The sequence below is a fragment of the Acinonyx jubatus genome, chromosome D2 (genome assembly GCF_027475565.1).
Source record: "Acinonyx jubatus isolate Ajub_Pintada_27869175 chromosome D2, VMU_Ajub_asm_v1.0, whole genome shotgun sequence".
Taxonomy (NCBI): Eukaryota; Metazoa; Chordata; class Mammalia; order Carnivora; family Felidae; genus Acinonyx; species Acinonyx jubatus.
Genome location: NC_069393.1, coordinates 33948648 through 33971674, shown reverse-complemented (window position 1 = coordinate 33971674; position 23027 = coordinate 33948648). Strand labels below are relative to the sequence as shown.

General features: G+C 34.4%; 1 protein-coding gene and 2 non-coding genes across 9 annotated transcripts in view; 2 read left to right on the top strand and 1 right to left on the bottom strand.

Moving 5' to 3' along the window:
* The window catches only part of ADK (adenosine kinase), a 528728-nt gene that overhangs the window by 77543 nt on the left and 428158 nt on the right, over nt 1-23027 (bottom strand). For all 7 annotated transcript variants that reach the window (XM_053207898.1, XM_015067729.3, XM_053207897.1 and 4 more), the window contains one exon: nt 22866-22980. In XM_053207898.1, the coding sequence (XP_053063873.1) occupies nt 22866-22980 (115 nt within the window). The remainder of the gene's footprint in view (nt 1-22865; nt 22981-23027) is intronic.
* Nucleotides 14307-14386, top strand: LOC113600401 (small nucleolar RNA U2-19). Its single transcript, XR_003421402.1, has one exon. It is a non-coding gene; the product is annotated as a small nucleolar RNA U2-19 (small nucleolar RNA).
* LOC113600400 (small nucleolar RNA U2-30) lies at nt 14955-15024 on the top strand. Its single transcript, XR_003421401.1, has one exon. It is a non-coding gene; the product is annotated as a small nucleolar RNA U2-30 (small nucleolar RNA).

Here is a 23027-nt window from a genome sequence, read left to right as displayed (position 1 = left end):
TTACTTATTAAACCCTAAACCAGGAATATCTCCTGGAAATGGAGACTTTTCTCTGTTATCTGCTGATTCTATATAGATTTTTAAAAATGGAGTGAATATAGTTTATTTTATTTTAAACATTATTTTGAACTTCTATTCCTAGCTTCCAGTGTTTACTATCAATATTTGTGTAATTTTATTAACAGCTATACTATCTCCTAATTTAGTGCCAACTGCAAATTTTATTAATGGGTTACTTACTCTTTTTCCTTAATTTAAGGGGGAAAAAAAAGCTTAATAAAGCCAGTCTAGCAGCAATTCTTTTAGAAAGCACGTTAGTATGAAATGTCTCCATGACTGAATTCATTACCCTTTTGCATTAGTCTTTGTTTATCATCTTTAAACCAACCCAATCTTTATTAATTTTCTAAGGCATTTTCCCTAGTGCTCTTACCATGATTTATATATGGCTCTTTTTCTCTATCTACAATTTTCCTAACCCTATCAAATTTGTCTCACTCTAACCCCATGGGTTTGTTCATTACTAATACCTTTTAGAGGGATTATTGCAGCTTTTATTCCTGGCATTTAATAAAAAAAAAAAATCTTCATGTTTAGTATCTGCTGATCCCTCTGAAACAGGGCTTTATAAACAAATAGAAGTGCATTATGATAAACTGACCACAAGATGTTTCTCAGCCCAAATGATTGCTTCTCTCTCTGTATGTACTCTAAGCACTTAATCATGTACTGCCCAGCATAGCATTCAAAGGCCTATCACAACTTACCATTCATGCCTACCCACAACTCTCTCCCCAGTATTTGATATTCTCTGTGATACATCATACCTTTTATGGTCTCTTTGCTTATTGATCTTCTTATTCCATTAATTTATATTCCTTTGTAATCTCCACTTGCCAAATATGAACTATATTCTTCAAAGCCTAGTTAAGATATCACTTCCTTTGTGAAACTTTTCCCAATTTCTTGCGCCTTTTGTTCTATAAACATAGTTCATAAAAGTCGTATACTACTTTTCAAATTGTGTTAGTGGATTATGTCTCTCCTAGATTTCAAGGAATAGAGTTTTTGCCTTATTTATCTTTAAAACCACAATTCTTGACACATAGTAGGCACTCAGTAAAACCATACAGATTTGAGTTCATTTGTACTGTTACTTTACTGTTTTATCTATTTGTGTCTTGCCTCTCTGACTCGTCCTATTAGCGATTCTCAGATTTCTTTAAGTTCTATATTACCCAGCATATTCTTAGCATATGATCAAGAATCTTTGAGTTAGAAGAAATGTTAGAAATAGCACAGTCCAAAAACTCAGCCAATACAGAATTCATTTTACTAAATACCTTTGCTTAACTGTCTATAATAATAAGCATGACAATATGGACTAGTTTGCTCCCAGTAGCCCAAGAATAACTAATGGCACCCACTTTCACTCTCACTCTCAAAAGTATTGAAGTTTTGTTGATAAATGTTATGGTCATCTTCATAATGGTCATCTTGATGTACTTTCTCACAAGTACTGGATAGCTGAACAATCCTAATTATTGTATCCTTTGAATTCTGAACCATGTGGATGTACTGCCTATTCATAGAACATTAAAAAAAAAATTTCTCCTTTGTAAGGTAGATGAGAGTAGAGTTCTAGGACTAAATGAAATAGTTAAGAGTACAAGGAAAACTTAGGGGTGCCTGGGTGGCTCAGCTGGTTAAGCGTCTGACTTCTGATTTCAGCTCAGGTCATGATCTCGCAGTTTGTGGGTTCGAGCCCCACATTGGGCTCTGTGCTGACAGTGCAGAACCTGCTTGGGATTCTCTCTCTCTCTCTCTCTCTCTCTCTCTCTCTCCCTCCCTCTCCCTCTCCCTCTCTCTCTCTGCCCCTTCCTGCTTGCACTGTCTCTCACTCTCAAAGAAATACAAATAAATGTTTAAAAATAGAAAGACTGCATTTTTAAAAAAGAGTACCGGGAAAATTTAATATAAATAAATCGAATAGGTGGCTAAGTGCAAAATGATTAATTTGACAAAAAACTAGGACATTTTCTTGAGATTTTAGATTGCTTATTAAAACAGAAAGGCACTGAATATAAGAACTTAAAATAGCTTAATAGTTTCTCTCACAGATGAATATAGGGGAAGGGAAGGAAAAATAAGATAAAAATAGAAAGGGAGGCAAACTATAAGAGATTCTTAAATACGGAGAACCAACTGAAGGCTGCTGGAGGGGAGGGGAGTGTGGGGATGGGTTAAATGGGAGATGGGCATTAAGGAGAACACGTTTTGGGATGAGCACTGGGTGTCATATGTAAGAGATAAATCACTGGGGTTCTACTCCTGAAGCCAAGAACACATTGCCTCAATAGAAGCCGAGAAAAGCTAAATAAAGTTGAAGGGCCAAGATAAGACAATAGGGGAAAATCCTCAGGAATAGCGGCTTCTATTTGTGCTACTTCAAGGGTCAATAAGCATCAAAAATGATGTAAGTATCTAAAGAAGTTTAATTAGGATAAACTGTCTTGGCTAAGGCTTAAAGGAGTAAGGCGAGAATTAAGTCTTCATTTAAGTATAGTTTTCAATATCCAATGAGCAACTGTTTTATTCTTTTTAACCAAAGAAAATTCTAACTTTTCAGTTATCTGAATCAGATTTTTCTGCTACACCTCCAAAGATTTTTATCTGAGCCAGAAACATGCATGCCGTGCTTCAGCCAAAATAAAATTCTGCCGCCAAGCTGTAATGCTCTGAAAAATAAATTTTGGAGTCTAATTGAATTTCAGAAGAATCACTCACTGGGTACAAACAATAATTATTCTGAAAAACATTTGGTAATATACTTCCTAGATGAATATCCATTTATAATATATTTTCAAGTGCTTTAAATTATAGAAATTGATTATTTGGAGTTTTGTAAGAAGATGGATACATTCTCTAAGAACCATTTAAGTTAATGCATACATATACATCTATAAATGTGTAGGTAAATGTAGCTATATCATCTAGATATCCATTCACATATACATAATGCATTTATAATATACATATACATACTTCCACATGAGAATGTTTTATCCAGCTCTAAAAAATTCTAACGAAAAGTCTTAAAATTGGAAATTATTTGGCTGAAGCTCTGAGAAACACAGTTAACCAAATATCTACTAGATCATACATGGATTTTTCTTGAGCCAAAAGGTCTCTGGACGTATTCCTACAAGAAGATTTATCTTACTAACATCTATTGGTATTGATCTAATGGTTAAGTATAATGAAGGAGCAGAAAGTAATCCTTTAAATATACACATTCTGAGATACACTATAAGCCAGGTTTTTCCCAACCTTGGCATTACTGGTATTTTGTGCCAGATAATTCTTTGTCATGGATGGCTGTCTTATGCATTATAGGATTGTTCTCTATCTACTAGATACCAGTTGAATCCCCCATTCTCTACTGTCCACCCAGTGGCGACAACCAAAAGTGAGGGGAAAAATGCTTCTAGTTGAGAATCACTGCTATAAATAAATGAGGCAATGTAATATAAAACAGATTAGACTAGACTGGGATTTAAGAGGTTCTGATCCAGGTTTTTTGGCTCTGACTTTGGGATCTTGAGTAAATTACTGAATCCAGCCATTCTCAAAGTAGGTTATGGATGGCAGTATTGCTAAATCATCTAAGAGCCTTATATGACAGATGAATCCACTTAACTTTCTTAGGCCATGAACTGGGAGATCATGAAGTGAACTGAAATCAAGACTCGGCATCTCAACTGACTGAGCAACCCAAGCACCTCTAATTTTTTTTTTATTTGAGAGAGAGAGAGCATGAGCGGGATAGAGGGGCAGAGGGAGAGAGAGAATCCCAAGCAGGCTCCACGTTCAGTGCAAAGCCCAACGCAGGACCTGATCCCATGACCCTGGGATCATGATCTGAGCCGAAATCAAGAATTGGACGCTCAACCGACTAAGCCACCCAGGAGCCCCTTTCTATTTTATAATAAAAAATATTGACTAGGGGCTTTAATTTAGACTCTAATGCCATAGCTTATGATAAACCAATTCCTATACCATAACAGTCAGAAAAGTTGCAAAATAAATAAACAGATGAAGGTATGAGAGAGCTGTCAAAGTAGCCAAGACTTGAGATAAAATTCCTGATGTAGAAAACCTTAAAGAGCTAGGCTGGTATTTTAAAAGTTGATTTTCCCTTCAGGACATTTGCAAATTCTTGGCTGGGTTAGAGGTTGAGAATCTAGGTAAAGGGCTCTTAAGAAGAGGCAGAGAAGCCAATAGAGCTTTTGACAATCTCCAGCGTTGCTGAGACAAAATTGGAGATTGGGGCTGCCAAGGCAGTAAGAAATGAGGTGCCACATTCGTGAAGAGAAGGGAACATATGGATTAAGTCTGAAACTCAGGGGTCTTCTCCTTTGAGATATTTGCCAAATTTGTAATGTTACAGGACAAGAATGTAAGACACTAAGCAAAAGACCTCTACAAGGTAGAGTAGTAATTTTAGCAGTTGTATGGTGCCAACAACAACCTATCAAGGAGTGTGGACCCTAGTAAATACTGTAGGATTTCAGTTGAGATTTCAGTTGAGATTTCAGGAGAGCTATAGTATAGGAATGGAGGCAAATTAGAAGCCTTACAAAAACTGTAACCCAACCTTGAGTCAGCTCAATCCTTGATATATCTACTCTAGCTGTTTTGTATAAAAAGATAATACCATCAACAGAAATGCTATAATTTATTACAGACAATATTTAGCATTTAATGAAAAATTATCAGGCAAACAAAAATATAAGCCCCCCCCCCCCCAAGAAGATAAAAAACTAGACTCACAGACGACTGAGATATCATAGTTTTTGGACATGAAATTTATTATTTTTTTGAACATGTGATTAACACATTCAAAAAAAAATGACAAGGTAGATTAACATTGTATAGAACTGGCAGCAATAAAAAAGAATCAAGTAACATAAAAAATAAGAAATTTGACTATTGAAATAAAGAACCCAATAGATGTGTTGAAATGCAGATTGGACAAAGTAGAAGAGAGAGGACAGTCAACTAGAAGACGCATCAGTACAAATATATATGCTGCTGATTTTCCCACTGTTGTCCCAGGTAAAAACTGACAATGGGGAACAACTGATTGACTTTTAAGGGGATTCAGGTGGAACATATTTGGTTATTTAAGCTAATTTAAGTTTGTTGGTTTAATTAAGATAGACATGTCTTTGGGTTATCAGCATTAAATATGAAACTTTTATTCTACCTAGGTTTGCTAAAGGTCAAATAAGCTCATGTTATCTCTGTTGCAACTTGTTAGCAAAAAAATGACTTAAAATAATGGTTAATTTTGTCTGTCTCAAAGTTTTCAAGGGTAATTGTTAAGATAGCTTTCAGTCTTTGGTAACCTGAAACTTAAAAGTTTTGCATGCATGATAAATGGGATTGAATTCATTGAACATCTAGGTCTTTTTCAAATAGAATGGAATGCTAAAACATTAATTAATGAAAACAGATTTTGCTTTTGACTTCTTATTGCAGAGAAACTAAGACTATTTTGGTCTGTTGGTAAACATTCTTTGTGCTTAAGTGGTTCATAAGTTTGCCACCTAAAGAATTCTGGTGTAACAGTTCACAATTGGTTACTACTAACTTTTCACTGGAGACTAAGGTTTCTAAGAGTTAAAATTCTGCTAAATATAATTAAGACTGATGGAAATAAGAAAAGCAACTCTGTATGTAAAAAAGTAGGAGATGTGTAAGAAAGATATAAGGAATGGAAATAGATTTTTGTGGAAGGTAAAAGAAAAAGAAAGTAATTTTGTCCTAAATGAGACTGGTTGTTTGAAGAAAAATGGCTTGGGACAAAATGTGAAGGCAAAGTAAAGTTGTAGAAATTCTTGAAGGGAAATCTTTGGAAAGGTTAGGTTGTGTGGTTAGGACAGACTAAGGTTGCAATGAATGGATTTTAAAAGTACACTGGTGGGAATGCAAACTGGTGCAGCTGCTCTGGAAAACAGTGTGGAGGTTCCTCAAAAAATTAAAAATAGATCTACCCTATGACCCAGCAATAGCACTGCTAGGAATTTACCCAAGGGATACAGGAGTACTGATGCATAGGGGCACTTGTACCCCAATGTTTATAGCAGCACTCTCAACAATAGCCAAATTATGGAAAGAGCCTAAATGTCCATCAACTGATGAATGGATAAAGAAATTGTGGTTTATATACACAATGGAATACCAAGTGGCGATGAGAAAGAATGAAATATGGCCTTTCGTAGCAATGTGGATGGAACTGCAGAGTGTTACACAAAGTGAAATAAGTCATACAGAGAAAGATACCATATGTTTTCACTCTTATGTGGATCCTGAGAAACTTAACAGAAGACCATGGGGGAGGGGAAGGAAAAAAAAAAGTTAGAGAGGGAGGGAGCCAAACCATAAGAGACTCTTAAAGACTGAGAATAATCTGAGGGTTGATGGGGGTGGTAGAGAGAGAAGGGTGGGTGATGGGCATTGAGGAGGGCACCTGTTGGGATGAGCACTGGCTGTTGTATGGAAACCAATTTGACAATAAATTTCATATTAAAATAAAAATAAAAAGTAAATAAAAGTACACTGGTATGAGGTTAAAATTCTGCTTTTCTCTCTGTTCAAAAGACAAAGTTTTCTTGGCTTATTCTGCTCTTGATTAAAAAGAATAATAATGGGGGTGCCTGGGTGGCTCAGTTGGTTAAGCGGCCGACTTTGGTTTAGGTCACGGTCTCACAGTTCATGGGTTTGAGCCCTGCATTGGGCTCTGTGCTGAGAGCTCAGAGCCTGGAGCCTGCTTTGGATTCTGTCTGTCTCTCTCAAAATAAATAAACATTAAAAAAAGTTATAAAAACAACAACAATAATAATAGTAAGCAAAGGTTTTTTTCTCTTGTCTGCCAGGAAAACCAAAGCTTTATGTTTTAAATATTTAAGTTTATGCTTTTATTTGGTCTTTGGTTTCTTGGTTAAAACTTCTCAATGTCAAAGGAGCTAAGTTTTGGTAACAACTATATAACCCTACATATTTGCCTTTGGAATTTCCTATTGCCACCTTGGTTAAATAAATAAGATTTGTAATCCTATTTAGGATGTCCTTTATAACTTTCTAAGGTTTTACCTTCCCAGGATTTAAATTGTAATGAAGTCTTTGACCAATTAAGGCTTGCTTATTTGGTATGTTATGTTACTCTGTAAGCCCTGTCAAACAAATAATGATAAACCTTAGGCTGTACTGCTTGGGTAAATGCCATAACTATTCTAGGGATTATATGCAATTCCTAAAATTTTAATATGTTCTGGTATAAGGTTTTCACTTAATATTCTAAGTATTTAAGTGTTCTGTGTAACAGAAATAACTGGATTACCTTGTCAATTGCATCACAACGACTCATATCACATTGTTAACCATGTCCATTTTTGAGTTCTATCATTTATAATTAATTGTTCTGATGCTTTAGCAAAACATGTTTCATCTTTAAGGGCTTTAAGGACAAATATAGGTATTTGACATCTTTATGATTAATACTAAAATGGCTAGAAATTTCCAGAACTAAAAAGCTGCATTCAAATTGAACAAGAATTAGTAACATGGGACTAAATGAACTGAAGAAGATGGTTATAGTTCTGTGACTTTTGTTTTGAAGTATTGCTGGTTCTCTAATGTTTGCCCTTCCAGATTAAGGAAACATTCTCTTAAGATACCCATGATATACAATAATAGGATAAAGTATTCCTCTGTAAACAAACTAAAGCATTTAACTCTTCTACCTGAACCCTCTGAAATTCACAAACTCTCAACAAGTGTTCTTTCTTTCATGCCAATTACAGTTACTTGCATAAGTTCAATGAGAGTCTATTCTCCTTGTAACAGGATACCATTGGAAATACTGGTTATTTTAACAAGACTTTGACTGGAATGTCATATTTGAGAGCAACATGCATAGACTCAGATATGACTATACAGCTTTAAGGAACTAAGGTTGACTTTATGAAACATGGAGCCAATCAAACCCCTTGGAAATGTTGGCCTGATACCTTGCTTACAGAGTTCCCAGCATCCTTACCAGGTGAGTAAAGAATGTCACTTCTTAAGAAACCTCAGGATATCTTGGGGACCTGGAGAAGAGGAATTCTCCCAAATCTGTAGGTATTGCAGACATGGCTTGGCTTCTGGCCTACAGAGACTACTAAAAGTCAATCTAGAGATTCCTTACAAAAAGTGCCAGCAAAGCAATTATAAAAGATCTATATGACCAATAGCTGTTCTTGCTGTACTTATGTAAATAATTAGGCCAAGGTAAAAATTGTAGTTGTTTTACAAATGAATTAGTCTTGATTTGGCTACCTCAAAAACAGAGGTGATTCCAGAGAGAAATACTATGCTTCAGTAACACACCTTTATGGATACTAAATCCTAGTTCTGATTGTCTTTAAATGTTTGTTTTTTGTGTAAGCTGAAGAATTTGAGGTAAACTTTAGAAAAATTGTCACCATAGCATAGGTATGGACAATCTTCTTGCTTGTTATTCTGTGGCAATAATAACAGGACCCCATGGACATATGATTATTTAAACAACTGGAAAATGGGATGGATTCCCCCAACAATTGTATAGAAAAGTCTTTTTTCACTGTAGACTTATCAATAGATAAAGACTATTGTGCTTTATTAAATTATTCAATTAAGGCTGGGCTAATTCATAAATCTCTAAATATTCAAACCATATCCTTCCTAAATTTGAACTGACAATTCCTAAAAACCCACCCCATATAAATCCAAAAGACCTGGTTTATTTAAAGGAGTTAAACTCTAATATACCAGGGGATTTAATCCAAAATGCAAGAGCCCCTAGTCATATTATGTACTCCCACAGCAGTAAAGTTATAGAGGCACTCTTCATGGGCTTCTATATCTAAAGTAAAACCCATACCTCCTTCGGGGGAAACCAAGAAGCAAACTAATGTGTCTTTCTTATTCCTGTGAACCTGTGGAAGACCTCAAACTCCTCTCATGATGGTTGTACCTTTCTTTTTCATTCTCCTTTCCTCAATTTATACTGACAATTCCTTCTTAAAATGGGTCATTCAAAAGTATCACCACAGACATTTAAATTATAAACCAGAAAAATCCATCTGATTCCTGCTGCCTGTTCCTATTCCATCTGAGGATGCTTCAAGCCTGACATCTAAAAATCTTCTCACTGGCAGCACTGACAGACACTGGGTTTGTAATTTGCTCTAACCGTTAACCTATATTTTTCTTATTTCCATAAAAGTACCTCTTATTAATTACTTGATTGCTTACTGAACAGAGTCTATATGATAGCTATACACCACCTGTTATACTGTTAATACCTTCAGTGACTGTCAATAACATTACATTACTAAATACTAAAAAGAGTCAAATGCATAGAACAGTTCTACAAAATAAAATGGCATTAAATGTTTCAACTGCTGCACAAGGCAGAACCTGTGTTCTCATAAAAATAATGCTGTGTATACATTCCAGATTACCACAACAATATTTCCGGATTTCTAACTGACATGAATACTCGAATTGGTGCTTTAAACAATCCCTCTCCGTCCTTTAGTGAGTGGTTTAACTCCAGGACTGGAGGATTATTGTCAAATACCAAAGGACTTTTATTGGGGTTTCTTTATTCTCATTATGTTTTGCTGTTTTCTCCCTCGTATCTCTGCCTGGTACCAAGACTCCATCACTACAACTTCAAACCAACTAATGATACTAATGAACTCAAGGAGGTTCATGTATGTTGCCCACCTTGGATTTAGCTGCCTCCACCTTTTGTAACTCCCCTATGCCTTCCCAAATTGACCAATATTAACCCATATAGGCAGGGACGTCTCTATGTCCTTACTCAGCAGGAAGATGCTACAGAAGATGAGATCTTTAACCTTCAACAACCTTAAAGATTTAAGGGTCAAAATTGTTTAGGGGCGTTATGATGAGGGAGCATAGGCAGGCTGAGGGCAAAGTACAAGCTAGCACCCCTCCTTCCCAGGTGGGATATGTGTGATATTCATCGGACCCTCCCAGCTACCCAAAAAAACCCAAGAAAGTACAAAAAACAAATGGTTAAACTGATAAGAGTCTACACCAGTTTACAAGAAAAAGGCAATCCCATCAATAGCCCGAAGTCCAGGAACTCCCTACATCTTAATGTTAATGCTTTGCTAGAGGGAAAAACAACCTTAGCTTGACAATAGGTAGGCCTCCAGTAATCTGTGAGTCTTTAGCATATGAAAATCTCTTTAGCAACCTCCCTTTTGATTTTACCTCCCCCAAGTCCACAGTATATAACCAGTCATTCTTCACAACCCCAGTGCAGCTCGCTCTTTCTGTCCATGGGTCCTGTCCCCGTGCTTTAATAAGAATCACCTTTTTGCACCAAAAACAAAACAAAACAAAACAAAACAAAACAAAATGAAACAAAACCCTCCCCACACACAAAAAAACAAAAAAAACCCCACAAATATATATGTGAAACTGGAGGAGGAAAAATGATAAAAATACAAAAAAGATCATAAATGACATATGGGACACAATAAAAAAGGCCTAAGATATGTGTAACTGGTGTCCCAACTGGAAGGAGAGGAATGCAGTATCTAAAGAGATAATGGCTGGAAAATCTCCCCAACTAATAAGAGTCATCAACCATACATTCAAAAAGTACTAAAAACCCTAGCAGGATAAATACAAGAAAAAACAAGAACCAAGTAAAAAGTTAAACTCAAAGAAAAATTCTAAAAAGCAGAGAAAATGGAAATATATCTAAAGAAGCAAGAATAAGACTAACAAATGACTTCTTGACAAAATAAGAGAATCCAAAGACAATAGGTCATTGTTAAAGATTCAAAGAATGTAATTTCCAATGTAGAGTTCTATACTTACTGAAAGGCAAAATAAAGAATATCTGCAAATAAAAACTAAGAGAATTCGCACAGAGTGAAATACTGAAAGAAGCTGTGTAGGCAAAAGAAAAATGATAAAATAATTCATAATTATTCAGATAAAAACATGGAAATGTAGGAAGAGAAGAAAAACAATGGAAAAAGTAAAATTCAATTGCACAAAATGATAACAGTATTTTGTCACTACAAGGCACTAATAATTAATGTGACTGACAACAATAATACAAAAGGTTGGAAGTCTTAAATGGAATTGAAATGTTCTAGGACCTACCATTGTATGAGAAGTGGCAAGCCTTATAGTTTATATTTGACTCCAATATGTCAAGCATACATTTTGTAATTTTTAGGGCGAACATCAAAAGGATATACAACTACCAAGCAAATAAAAAAGGAAATGAGAATAAAAAATACTTGATCAATCCAAACGAAGCAGGAAAGAAGAAAAAAAAAGGAGATAAACTTGTGAGACAAATAGAAAAAAAAAAAGAGTAATATGTGAGATATGAATCCAATTATATGAGTAACTTATATTAAATATCAACAGATTCCAATTAAAAAGTTGCCAGAATGAATTTAAAAGATAATAAAAAGTGCATTTTGATTACAAAAAAAATTTTATATTTAGGAACATAGAAAGTTTGAAAGTAAAGGGATGGAAAAACCATGCAAACACTAAAACAACATAAAGCCTGTATAGTTATACTAATAATAGATACAAATCTCAATCATAGCAGGACACTTTAATTAATGTCTCTCAGTAACTGATAAAACAAGCAGACAAAAACTAAATAAAAATATAAATGATCTGGACCACAAACTTACCAAACTTGACCTTATTGTATATACAAAGACTATATTAAAGAATGTCAGCATATACATTGTTTTCAAATGCACAAAGAATATGGATAAAATTGACCATATGATGTGCAGTAAGACAAAATTTCAATAAATTTTGAAGAACTAAAATCATTCTGGATGTCTGACCACAATGGAATTAAACTAAGAATCAGAAACAAGAAGATAATTAGAAAATCTCTAAATATATTTTAGATATTTAAAAATTAAACAAAACTTCCTAAATAACATATGGATTAAAGAAGAAATCACAATAGGAAATGGGAAATAATTTGAACTGAATATAATGAAAATACATACCAAAATTTGTAAATAAAACATGGAGAAAATAGAAGAAAGAAAAAAGTATCTGAAAATTTAAAAAGTAAAAAACAAATATTCAGTAGAAAAAAATCAACAAAGGCAGAGTTGGTTATTTTTTATTAAACAAAATTTTTTTAATGTTTTACTTATTTTTGAGACAGACAGCATGAGCAGGAGAAGGGCAGAGACAGAGGGAAATACAAAATCCTTAGAAGGCTCCAGGCTCTGAGTTGTCAGCACAGAGTTCAACACGGGGCTTGAACCCATGAACTATGAGATCATGACCTGAGCCGAAATTGGAGGTTTAACCAACTGAGTCACCCACGCACCCCTAGAGTTGGTTCTTTATAAGACTATTAAATTGATAAACCTTGTCATGGCCATGAAAATTTGCCTCTCAGATGTGCCAGGTGGAGCTATGCTCTGAAATTCACCACTGCATTCATACTGAGGCCACATTCGCCAGGAGCACAACTGAAACAGTATGGAGACCTATTCTGGAGATATGTGGGACTCCTTTGGGCAACTTTGCTTATGGGGCAACTTTGGCTTGAGGACTCCTCTCTGGCCTTGTCAAAACTTAACCATATTGTAATCTATGCCTCTTCCTGCCCAACCTTCCTTCACTGCAACACAGGGGTCAGACCTGTACCACAATTTGACAGGTCTCCCTGCTTCCTCTGGCCCATAACTTATCTTGCCTTACAGGTGTTTCCTTCAATAAATCTCTTGATAATCTAACATCATCTAGGCATTTACTTCTTTGAAAATTAAAATTAAAATAAACTTCTAGGGAGAGTGATCAAGGAAAAGAGAAAGAGCATAAATTTAATTCCAAGATTAAGAATTAAAAAGGGAATATCACTATAGATCTGCCGGTATTTAAGAAGATGAGAGAATATTATAAATAATTTTATGTTGGATGAAAGAGACAAATTCCAAGAAAAATACAACTTTACAAAACTAACACAGGACGACTGGGTGCCTCAGTCTGTTAAGCGTCTGACTTTGGCTCTGATCATGATCTTGCATTGAACAAGTTTGAGCCCTGCATGGGGCTCTGTGCTGACAACTCAGAGCCCGGAGCCTGTTTCAGATTCTGTGTCTCCCTCTCCCTCTCTGCCACTCTCCCACTCATGCCCTGTCTCTCTCTCAAAAATAAATAAAAACATTAAAACAAAATTTTTTTTTTAAAAACCTGACATAGAAAGAAAAAGAAAAAAAATGAACATTCCTATTCAATTAAAAGAATCTGTAATGAAAAACCATCCAATGAACTATTCTCTTGATATTCCCTGATATTTTGATGGGTGAGCTTGTTTAAATTTTTACATAAAAACAACCTCAAGCTTATAAAACTCTCCCAGAACAGAAAAAGGGTACTTCCTAATTCACTTAATAAGGTCATCATAATGTTCATACCTAAACTAACAATGATGTTACAAGAAAGGAACATATGAAACAAACTCTTTCATAACAACATTGCAAAAATCTAAGAAAAATATAATCAGATCAAATCTGATGATATATTAAAGGAACACCATGACGGGATTATCCCAAGAATGCAAAGATGGTTTACCATTCCAAAATCAAGCTGTGATTCACACATTAAAAAGGGGGGGAGGGAGGGGAAGAAAAATTATACAGTAATGTTTAAGAGATGCAGAAAAGTTATTTGATAAAATTCAACATCCTTTCATGACTAAAAATATCTTACCATCATCAAAAACAAAATTCTTTGCAAACTATTAATGAAAGGAAACTTCCTTAATCTGTTAAAGAGTATTTGTAAAGAGACTACCACAAACTGCATCCTTTTTGATAAAATACTGAAGGCTTCCCACAGGAGACTGGAATAAGACAAAGGTACTCACTACAACCATTTCAACTGTACTCATATTCATTGTGCTTCACTGTGCTGATAGTGCAGTAAGAAAAATTAATAAAATAAATACCAAGATTGGGAAAGAAGTGAAATTGTCATTATTCACAAATGATATCATTATATACATAGAAAATCCAAAAGAATCAACAGACTTATTATTACAATTAATAAATGAAAACAATGTCATTATAAAAAATTTATATACCAGTAAAATACAAACAGAAACTGAAATCTAAAAAGATGCCATTTACAAATGGATAGCATCATTCCGAGATCTGCTCTTTACTGAAATGGATCAATGATGAGAATAGATAAATCGAAGCATCAGAAGACTTTCCAGTGTCTCTGATGCGTGATCTCTGTATTTCTCTCTCTCTTTTTTTAAGTTTATTTATGTTTGAGAAAGAGTGCTGGCAAGAGGGGAAAGGGCAGAGAGAGAGGGAGAGGGAGAATCCCAAGCAGGCTCTGTGCTACCTGAGCTGAAATCAAAAGTTGGATGCTTAACCTACTGAGCCACCCAGGTGCGCCTGATCTCTGTAGTTCTGAGGAGCAAAAGTAATTTAAAACAATAAGGGCTTGTGTCTGGAGTTGTGAGGGTATGTGTGCATCTGTGTGTATAAAGATGACAGTAGAGGGGCTCCTGGGTGGCTCAGTTGGTTAAGCTTTCTACTCTAGGTTTTGGCTCAGGTCATGATCTCACAGTTTTGTGAGTTTGAGCTCTGCATTGGGCTCTGTGCTGACAGTGCAGAGCCTGCTTAGAATTCTCTCTCTCTCTCTCTCTCTCTCTCTCTCTCTCTCTCTCTATCCTTCCCCTACTCACACAGTCTCTGTCTCTCTCAAAGTAAATTAAAAAAAAAGTGACAGTGGATAACTGAGGACTTATTGATGGAGGAATGAGATTGGAAGTAGATATGTGTGTGTATGAAAGACTAGTCAGTTCTCAGCAATGATGAAAAGGTTTTACTACTGACTTCTATAATTATGAGTGTTTTTACACTTGATCTCAGCTCAGAATTAATTAAAAAAAAGGATAGCATCAAAAATAATAAGAGGGGTGCCAGGCTGGCTCAGTCAGGAGAGCATGTGACTCTTGATCTTGGGGTTGTGAGTTCAAGCCCCATGTTGAGTGTAGAGCTTACTTAAAAAAAATACAAAAAACAAATAATAGGAATCTTATAAAATCTAGGTATCTTATAAAAGTTATATATGTGAGACCATTACACAGAAAAAACTAACAGTTTGAGAAAAATTAAAGACCACCTAAATTAATAGAGACAGATACTCTTATGGATTAGAAAACACAATATTGTAAATATGTTAATTCTTTCCAAATTGATTTCTAGATCCAATATATAATTCAATTCAAAAAAATTCTAGTAAGAATTAAAAAGTTCAGGGGGTTAACAATTTGATTCTAAAATTTGTGTGGAAATGCAAAGGGTCAAGAAACACCAGGACAAGCTTGAAGAACAAAGCTGGAATTCTGACATTATGAAATAAAAAGACTAATTATAAGTAATCAAGACAGTGTAAACTGGTTACAAGGATAAAGAAAACAATGGAATAGAATAGTCTAGAAGAAGACTCACAGATATCAGGTAATATGAAATGTGACAAAGGTGTTAATTTATTGCAGTAAGGGAAAGGATGTTTCTTTTAATAAATGATGGTGGGCAAACTGGTTATTCATATAGGCAAAAGACATGAATCTTTCCTCTAACCCATATCATATATAAAAATTAATTCTAATTCTAGACAGACTGTGACAAATAAAGAGCAACAAATAAAAATGAGCTAGGGATACACAAAGATTTTCTTTAAAAGAATATGAAAAATACTACCCATAAGGGGAAAACATTATTAACTGGACTAAATTAAAATTAAGAGCTTTACTTATCAAAAGATACCATGAAGAGAATGAAAAGGCAAGTCACAAAGTGGGAGAATATATTTACAATACATTTATCTAACAAAAGACTTGTATGCAGACTGCAAAAGGAATTATAAATCAATAAGACAATCTAATGTGGGCAAAAGACTCCAATAGCAACTTTACAAAAGAAGATATCTAAATACTAATAAGCAAACGAAGAGGTGCCCCACCTCACTAAATTAAGGAAATTCCAGTAAAAAACACAATGAGAAACTAGAGCATACTCACCAGAATGGCTAAAATAAAAAATGGACAGTAGAATATACTGATGAAAATATAGAAAAATAAAAGCCATTCTATATACTGGTGGTGGGCATATAAATTGGTAACACCACTTTAGAAAACTAGAAGTGAAAAATGGAACTCTTCTGTATTATAACCATAGAAGTGGTTGCATGATCGTATGCATTTGTCAAAGCACACAGAACCTTGACACCATGAGGAATGAATTGTACTTATTAAAAAAACCAGCCTAGATATGAAAGGAAACCAAGATGGAATACAAACTCTTAGAAATAAACCTAACTGTATTACAAATAAGTAATGTAACCACATTGAAGTAGATGGAATAAAAGAACTAACCCAAAGTGACTTTGGATAACAGTATTTTGACTAGACTGTAGAGGGCTACAGATAAAAAGAACTGTAAACAAACACTTTAGGAAGTAAATATGTTCTTTTCTCACAAGGGTATGGGTAATTTGAAAGTACTTTAGGATGGAACAATAAGTAAATATATTTTGGATAATGAGAGCCAGAACTTCCAATGTCAGAGGAAGTTAAAAGGAATGAAAGGGTGAAGGCTAGAATGAATTCTGTTGTTAGACTGGAATCAAAGTTACCAGCAGGTTCAAACCATGTAATTTAAGTAGATAAATAGATATAGAAATAAATATAGAAGGATATGTATGCATGAGTTAATACACATACATATATTGCCAATCTATTTGCTAAAAGGGTCCCAAAGCAATGATTCTCAATTAGCAATGAGCATATCTTGCATCCAGATCTGGGTTTCTAAATATCATTTGCTAATTAAAGGAAAGAGGGATACTTGAAAAAGTAGTTGATTCCAGGACGGAACCAGGGAAAATACAAGAAATTAGAGCATCTTATGTTGTCAAAAAGCAATATATTGCTCAAAAAAGGATATTCTTAAAAATAAAGAACTTTTTTTTTCATGAATATCATGTATAGACACTCTGAAAGAATGCCACTTAATTTGTTCTATTCACAACATCAGCAATGTATGCCAACAAGATCATCATTTAAAACTGGTTTGGCTGTAGTATAGATAACATTTCCAAAATGATTTATGACAATATTTTGTAGGAGTAGGAGTTGTGATGATGTGCTGACATTATTATTCTTCCAGCTGCTAAAGTTGTTTTCTTTAGAGTCTGCATTTTCTATTGCACACTTTCTGTACTTTATGTTTATAAGAATTGTAAAACACATTGACCTTTTCTTATAATGTATAGCACTGAGTATTTTTAAAGAACATGAAAACTTAACTAGCAAATGGGGTGACAAGCTTCTTTAAGGTCTCAGGAACATGAAGACAAGCAGCTTCAGTAACCTCACTTACTTATAAGGAAATGACAAAGAGCACTATGATGAGACTACCTTAAATTATAAACTAATCAAATGACTTTGGCTATTTAAAATAATATATGTAGATTGCTAGTAATAGTAGATGAGTACATGACACTTTGTGAATTATCAAGAGAAAGAAGCATTCACCAAGGCTTGACTTATTCAAATACTAGATGTTTAGCTACTAAAAGGTTCTGTTTCTATCATCCTACAAAATCATAAACTTGGGCAACATTATCAAATCACCTAATCCAAAGGTTTCAAAGTGAGAGATGAAGGACAGACAGCATTGCTGTATTACCTAAAGGATCTTTACAACAATACACAACCCTATACTCCACTTCCCTCACACTCTACAAACCCCATTCTCATACATCTTCTCAAGGACGTATATTCTACTACTCTTCATAGGGATGTATTAAGTTGAAGTGAACATACTTCTATGAAGGCAGGGCTATATTTATCAAAAGCCCACCAGGTGATTCTGACATGGTAGCCCCTGTCTTCCACATGAAACTTTTGACCTAATCTATTTTCTTCCGTTTGGCAAAAATCAAAATTCAAACAGACCAGAAAGAATTCTGAAAGTATTCAGAAAAGTCTACAATTTATTCTGGAGTGGACCTATTTCATTGTGTCACATAAGAGCAAAAGTGTGAAATGCATTATTTTCAATTTAGAATAAAAATCCTATTGCTTTTTCCAACTTTTAGTGATATATGTAGTACAGAAACCTGGAGAAATATAAACTTTCTATAAAGACATATATGTCTGTATATGTGTATGTATTCTGTATATATGCATGTATATAAAATATTCATTTTTACTACAATTGTTAATATAATAAGGTATTGATATATGAAGATCTCATTAGTAATTGCTGTCCAGTAGGAAATAAAAATCTATAGTCTTAGTTTTTCTACAGTTTATAGACACAGGAATGACTTCCTTGACCTGACTCTTGTGCTACCTAACAGGTTCATTCAACATTTATTAAAAGGTTCAAAGTGTATAGAATCATATTTTCTTTCCTGCCTGTCATTCCTGGCTTCTTACTCTTATTACTTTCCAGTGCTCCCTGCCACCCCCACCCCAGCACTCCCCCAAAAAAGGTTGGAACTCAATTAGCCTGCAAGCAATGATACAATGGTTGATATGTGACAAAACTTCTCGGCAGATGGATATACAAAATGGAGACTCAACTGAAATAGAGGTGACCAAACAGGATGTTAAAGACTTTAGATTCACAGACAATTTAGCAAAGAGGAATTCAAAGAACTACATGTATAAAATAACAGAAAGTGGCTTATAGACACCATATATATCTCAAAAGGAGAAACGTCTCTAGAATTATATACCAAGAAAACTGACTTTGTTACATTATTGCTAAATGACACAAACTTAGCAGTGATCATTTAAAAATACTCCACATTGTGAGGTTTAAGGAACAATGATTCCTAATTAGTGTTTTAATAAGTGTGTTAGCACTGCCTTGTGCCATTCTGGAATGTCACTTATGGTAAATTAAGGGATACTTTCCCTCCCCATTCTCCATTAGTATTTTAATGCTAGGAGGTGGGAAAAAGCTGATCCATATTCAAAAGCAAAGGAGGAAAAACAATAACAAATTGGCATCTCTTCTGTGAATTGCCCCACAGGCCAAGCATTTTTATGTTCTTAATCATTATTAAATGACTTAACATGACACCCAGAGCCTGGCGAATGATTGCATCCTGACATGAGAACGAATTACAAATGAAATGAAAGATCAAGCCGTATTAGAGGATTGCCTCTGGGAAATGAAAATCTTTAATTCTCTTTTATTATTGACATTTATTTGGCTGCCATGAATAACAACATAGCAAAGAGATTCAGCTATGCTTGTGCACTGAATAGCTTATCCCAGGGCTCAAAACTGCATTAACATTTATCATGTTTGCTTTTGTAGCTGACACCGCTGAACAGATTCTCTATCCATCTTGTATTTATCATGCATTGCAGATATAGTGCATCCTCTAATTTAAGTTCATTTTCATATAGTATGAAGAGTAAAGATTAGCCAATGTCTTTCCTCAAATACATTCTTGCCAGTAAGTATTCCTAAGAATGGTTTAATAGATTTCATAAAGAACAAAATGAGTTGACAAAGAAATTGAGTCACAGGAAGGGGGGGACTAATTTTAAAGATTTCAGTTTTGGGGAAATTGTATAAATTCACAATGAGGAAGACACTTGTACACTATGTATATCTAGAATATATAAAGCCTTAAAATAAATGTCTCCAGAAAGAGCAACCAAGTAGCATTTTATGAATCTGAAGGCAGTACTACAGTCCTGTAAGATAAGAAGTCTCCATGTTTTTCACTTTTCCAAGCAGTGTTCATTGCTAAGACAGGAACAGGCCACCTACTACATGAAGACAATCCAGATGGTTATTATCAATGCAGGGATATCTTTTCATGATTTATCTCTTTTCTCTCTTGCACAAATTAACAGCATGGCTTTTTCTGTCACAACAATTAAAGATTATATGGTACCTGATGCCTTTGCTCATATGGTCCCCTTCACTCATATGACTAGATTGCTCTCCTTGCTTTAAATCCTTCCTAGAATTCAAGGCTTAGCAAGGATATCAATGTATCTTAGGAAAATTACTTAGTATCTCTGATCTTGATTGAAAATTAGTTTTTATTTTTCTGTCTTTCTGTTTTTTTATACTTTTAATCACGGAAAAATTGTAAATATATACACAAGTGGAAGTAATAACATAATGACCACCCCACATATACCCATCACCATTTCATTTATAACTCCACTATTTGTCATTCACTGGATTATTTTGAAATAAATATATATTTTTAAGTTTGTTTGTTTGTTTATTTATTTATTTTAGAGAAAGAGCATGTGTGAACAGGGGAGGAGCAGAGAGAGTGAGACAGAATCCCGAGCAGGCTCCGTGCTGTCAGCACAAACCTCCACGTGGGTCTTGAACTCATGAACTGTGAGATCATGACCTGAGCTGAGATCAGAGTTGGATGCTCAACTGACTAAGCCACCCAGGCACCCCTGAAATAAATATTTTTTAAGTAAGCGTTTGAATCTTGTTTTTGACAATTCTAAAGTAAGAAAGTTGGAATGAATTAATTCTAAGGCCTCTTCTTACCCAAAATTGACACTCATTTCTTTTTTTGACCCTTTTTAGGCTTAAATATTAAATTCAAGAAAAATTCACTATAACATCTTTCTTTTGGCTTTATTGATCAGTCTCCTTTCTGAGTCAATACAACCCATATAGTCTGTACCAATAATGAATAAGTGTAATTTTACTTCTTTGTATTTACATTTTTATGTGTATTAATTTTATTTCCTAGTTAGATGTTTAAGGCTTATATCTTGAATTTCTGTTTAGCAGTATATTGAAAAAACACAAAGGTAATAATTGCTACTGTTTATAATAATTATTAGTTAACTGACAAGTTTTAATCTTACTGGTTCACACAGAATTAACAGGTTTATATTTGGCTTGAATAGTTTTCATCACACTGATGATATTAATCATTTTAACCAATAAAATATTTGTTTACTAGATGAAACTCCTGTATCTGTAAGATAAGTGAGGTTTTCTTCTTGAAGTTTAAAACTGAGGAAGTAACTTATCTGTGGATTTTATTTGTTCACAATTGGATAAATTCATTTAAGCAAGCACAGGAATTTACTAAGTAAAACTTTTTTTTTAGGAAAGACATGATTAGACTGACAATATTCCCAAAATATTAAAGTAAATAAACTAAATCAAAGTGGATTTACTCAACTGAATTTTAATAAATTACCTTCTTGAAAATGAAATCTTTTCTACTGAGATAGAAGGTAGGTTTACTTATTAAAATAAGAACAGAGGCATCTGGGTGGCTCAGTAGGTTAAGTGTCCAACTTCTGCTCAGGTCATGATATTATAGTTTGTGAGTTCAAGCCCCGCATGTGCTCCATGCTGATGGTGTAGAGCCTGCTTGAGATTCTCTCTCTCCCTCTCTTTCTCTGCCCCTCTCCTGCTTTCTCTCTCTCTCAAAATAAATAAGTAAACTTAAAATAAATTAAAATAAAAACACTACAAAAGGTACATTTTCACAGAAATAGAACAAACAACCTTAAAATTTATACAGAACCACAAAAAGAGTCTGGGCGGGGGGAGGGGAGGGTAAAAATAGTAAAAAAGAACCCCAACCAACTAACCATCAAAAGAAATATAAAAGACCCTATACAGTCAAAGCAATCTTGAGAAAGAAGAATAAGGCTGGAGGCATCACACTTCCTGATTTCAAACTATATTAGATCTAGTAATCAAATCAGTATGGTACTTACATAAAAACAGACAGACACATGTATCAATGGAACATAACAGAGAGTCCAGAAATAAACCCATCCCTAAATGATTAATTAATTTATGACAAAAAAGTAAAAAATATACAATGGGGAAGGGACAGTCTTCAATAGATGGTGCTGGGAAAATTGTACAGCCACATGCAAAAGAATGAAACTAGATCATTATTATGGATGGCCAACAGGTACACAAAAAAGATGCTCAACATCAGCAATCATCAGGGAAATGCAAATCAAAACCACAATGAGATATCACCTCACAGCTGTTAGGATGCCTATTATCAAAAAGATAAGAAATAAATGTTGGTGAGGACACGGAGAAAAAGAAACACTTATGTACTGTTGGTGGGACTGTAAATTGGTGCAGTCACTATAGAAAAACAGTATGAACGTTCCTCAAAAAATTAAAAATAGAACTACCATATGATCTGCAATTCCATTTCTGGGTATTTATCCAAAAGAAACAAAAACACTAACACAAAAAGAAATCTATGCCCCCATGTTCATTGCAGCACTATTTATAATAGCTAAGACAATAGCTAAGTATCCAATGGACACAGACACAATGGAATATCAGTCAGCCATAAAAAAAGAGAAGAAAATCCTGCCATTTAAACAATATGAGTGAACCTTGAGGGCATTATACAAAGTGAAATCACTCAGAGAAAGAAAGAAAATACTGTATGATCTCACTTGTATGTGGAATCTAAAACAAAGAAACAAACAAAAAATAAAAAAACCCCAAAACTGAACTCATAAATACAGAGAACAGATAGGTGTTTGCCAAAGGCAGGGGTGGGGATGGGGTCAGTGAAATGCATGAAGGTGGTAAAAAAACAGAAAAGAAAGTATGCTATTTTCAAATAAATTATAATATCAAGAATATAGAATTTTGTTACAATTAATCTTCATAATACTGGGTTTCTCATACAATTTCCACATGTACCTGTAGCCATTATAGTATCCTCTCTTCCTTGGGTGAAAATCACGATTCGCTGCCTCTTCGGATTCACCTTTGGCAGAGCTTGTGTCTTTTTGGCTATTTCTTTAATGTCTTCAGTCTATTAATAGAGAAGAGGAAAAAGTTCTCATAACCAGTACAATAAAG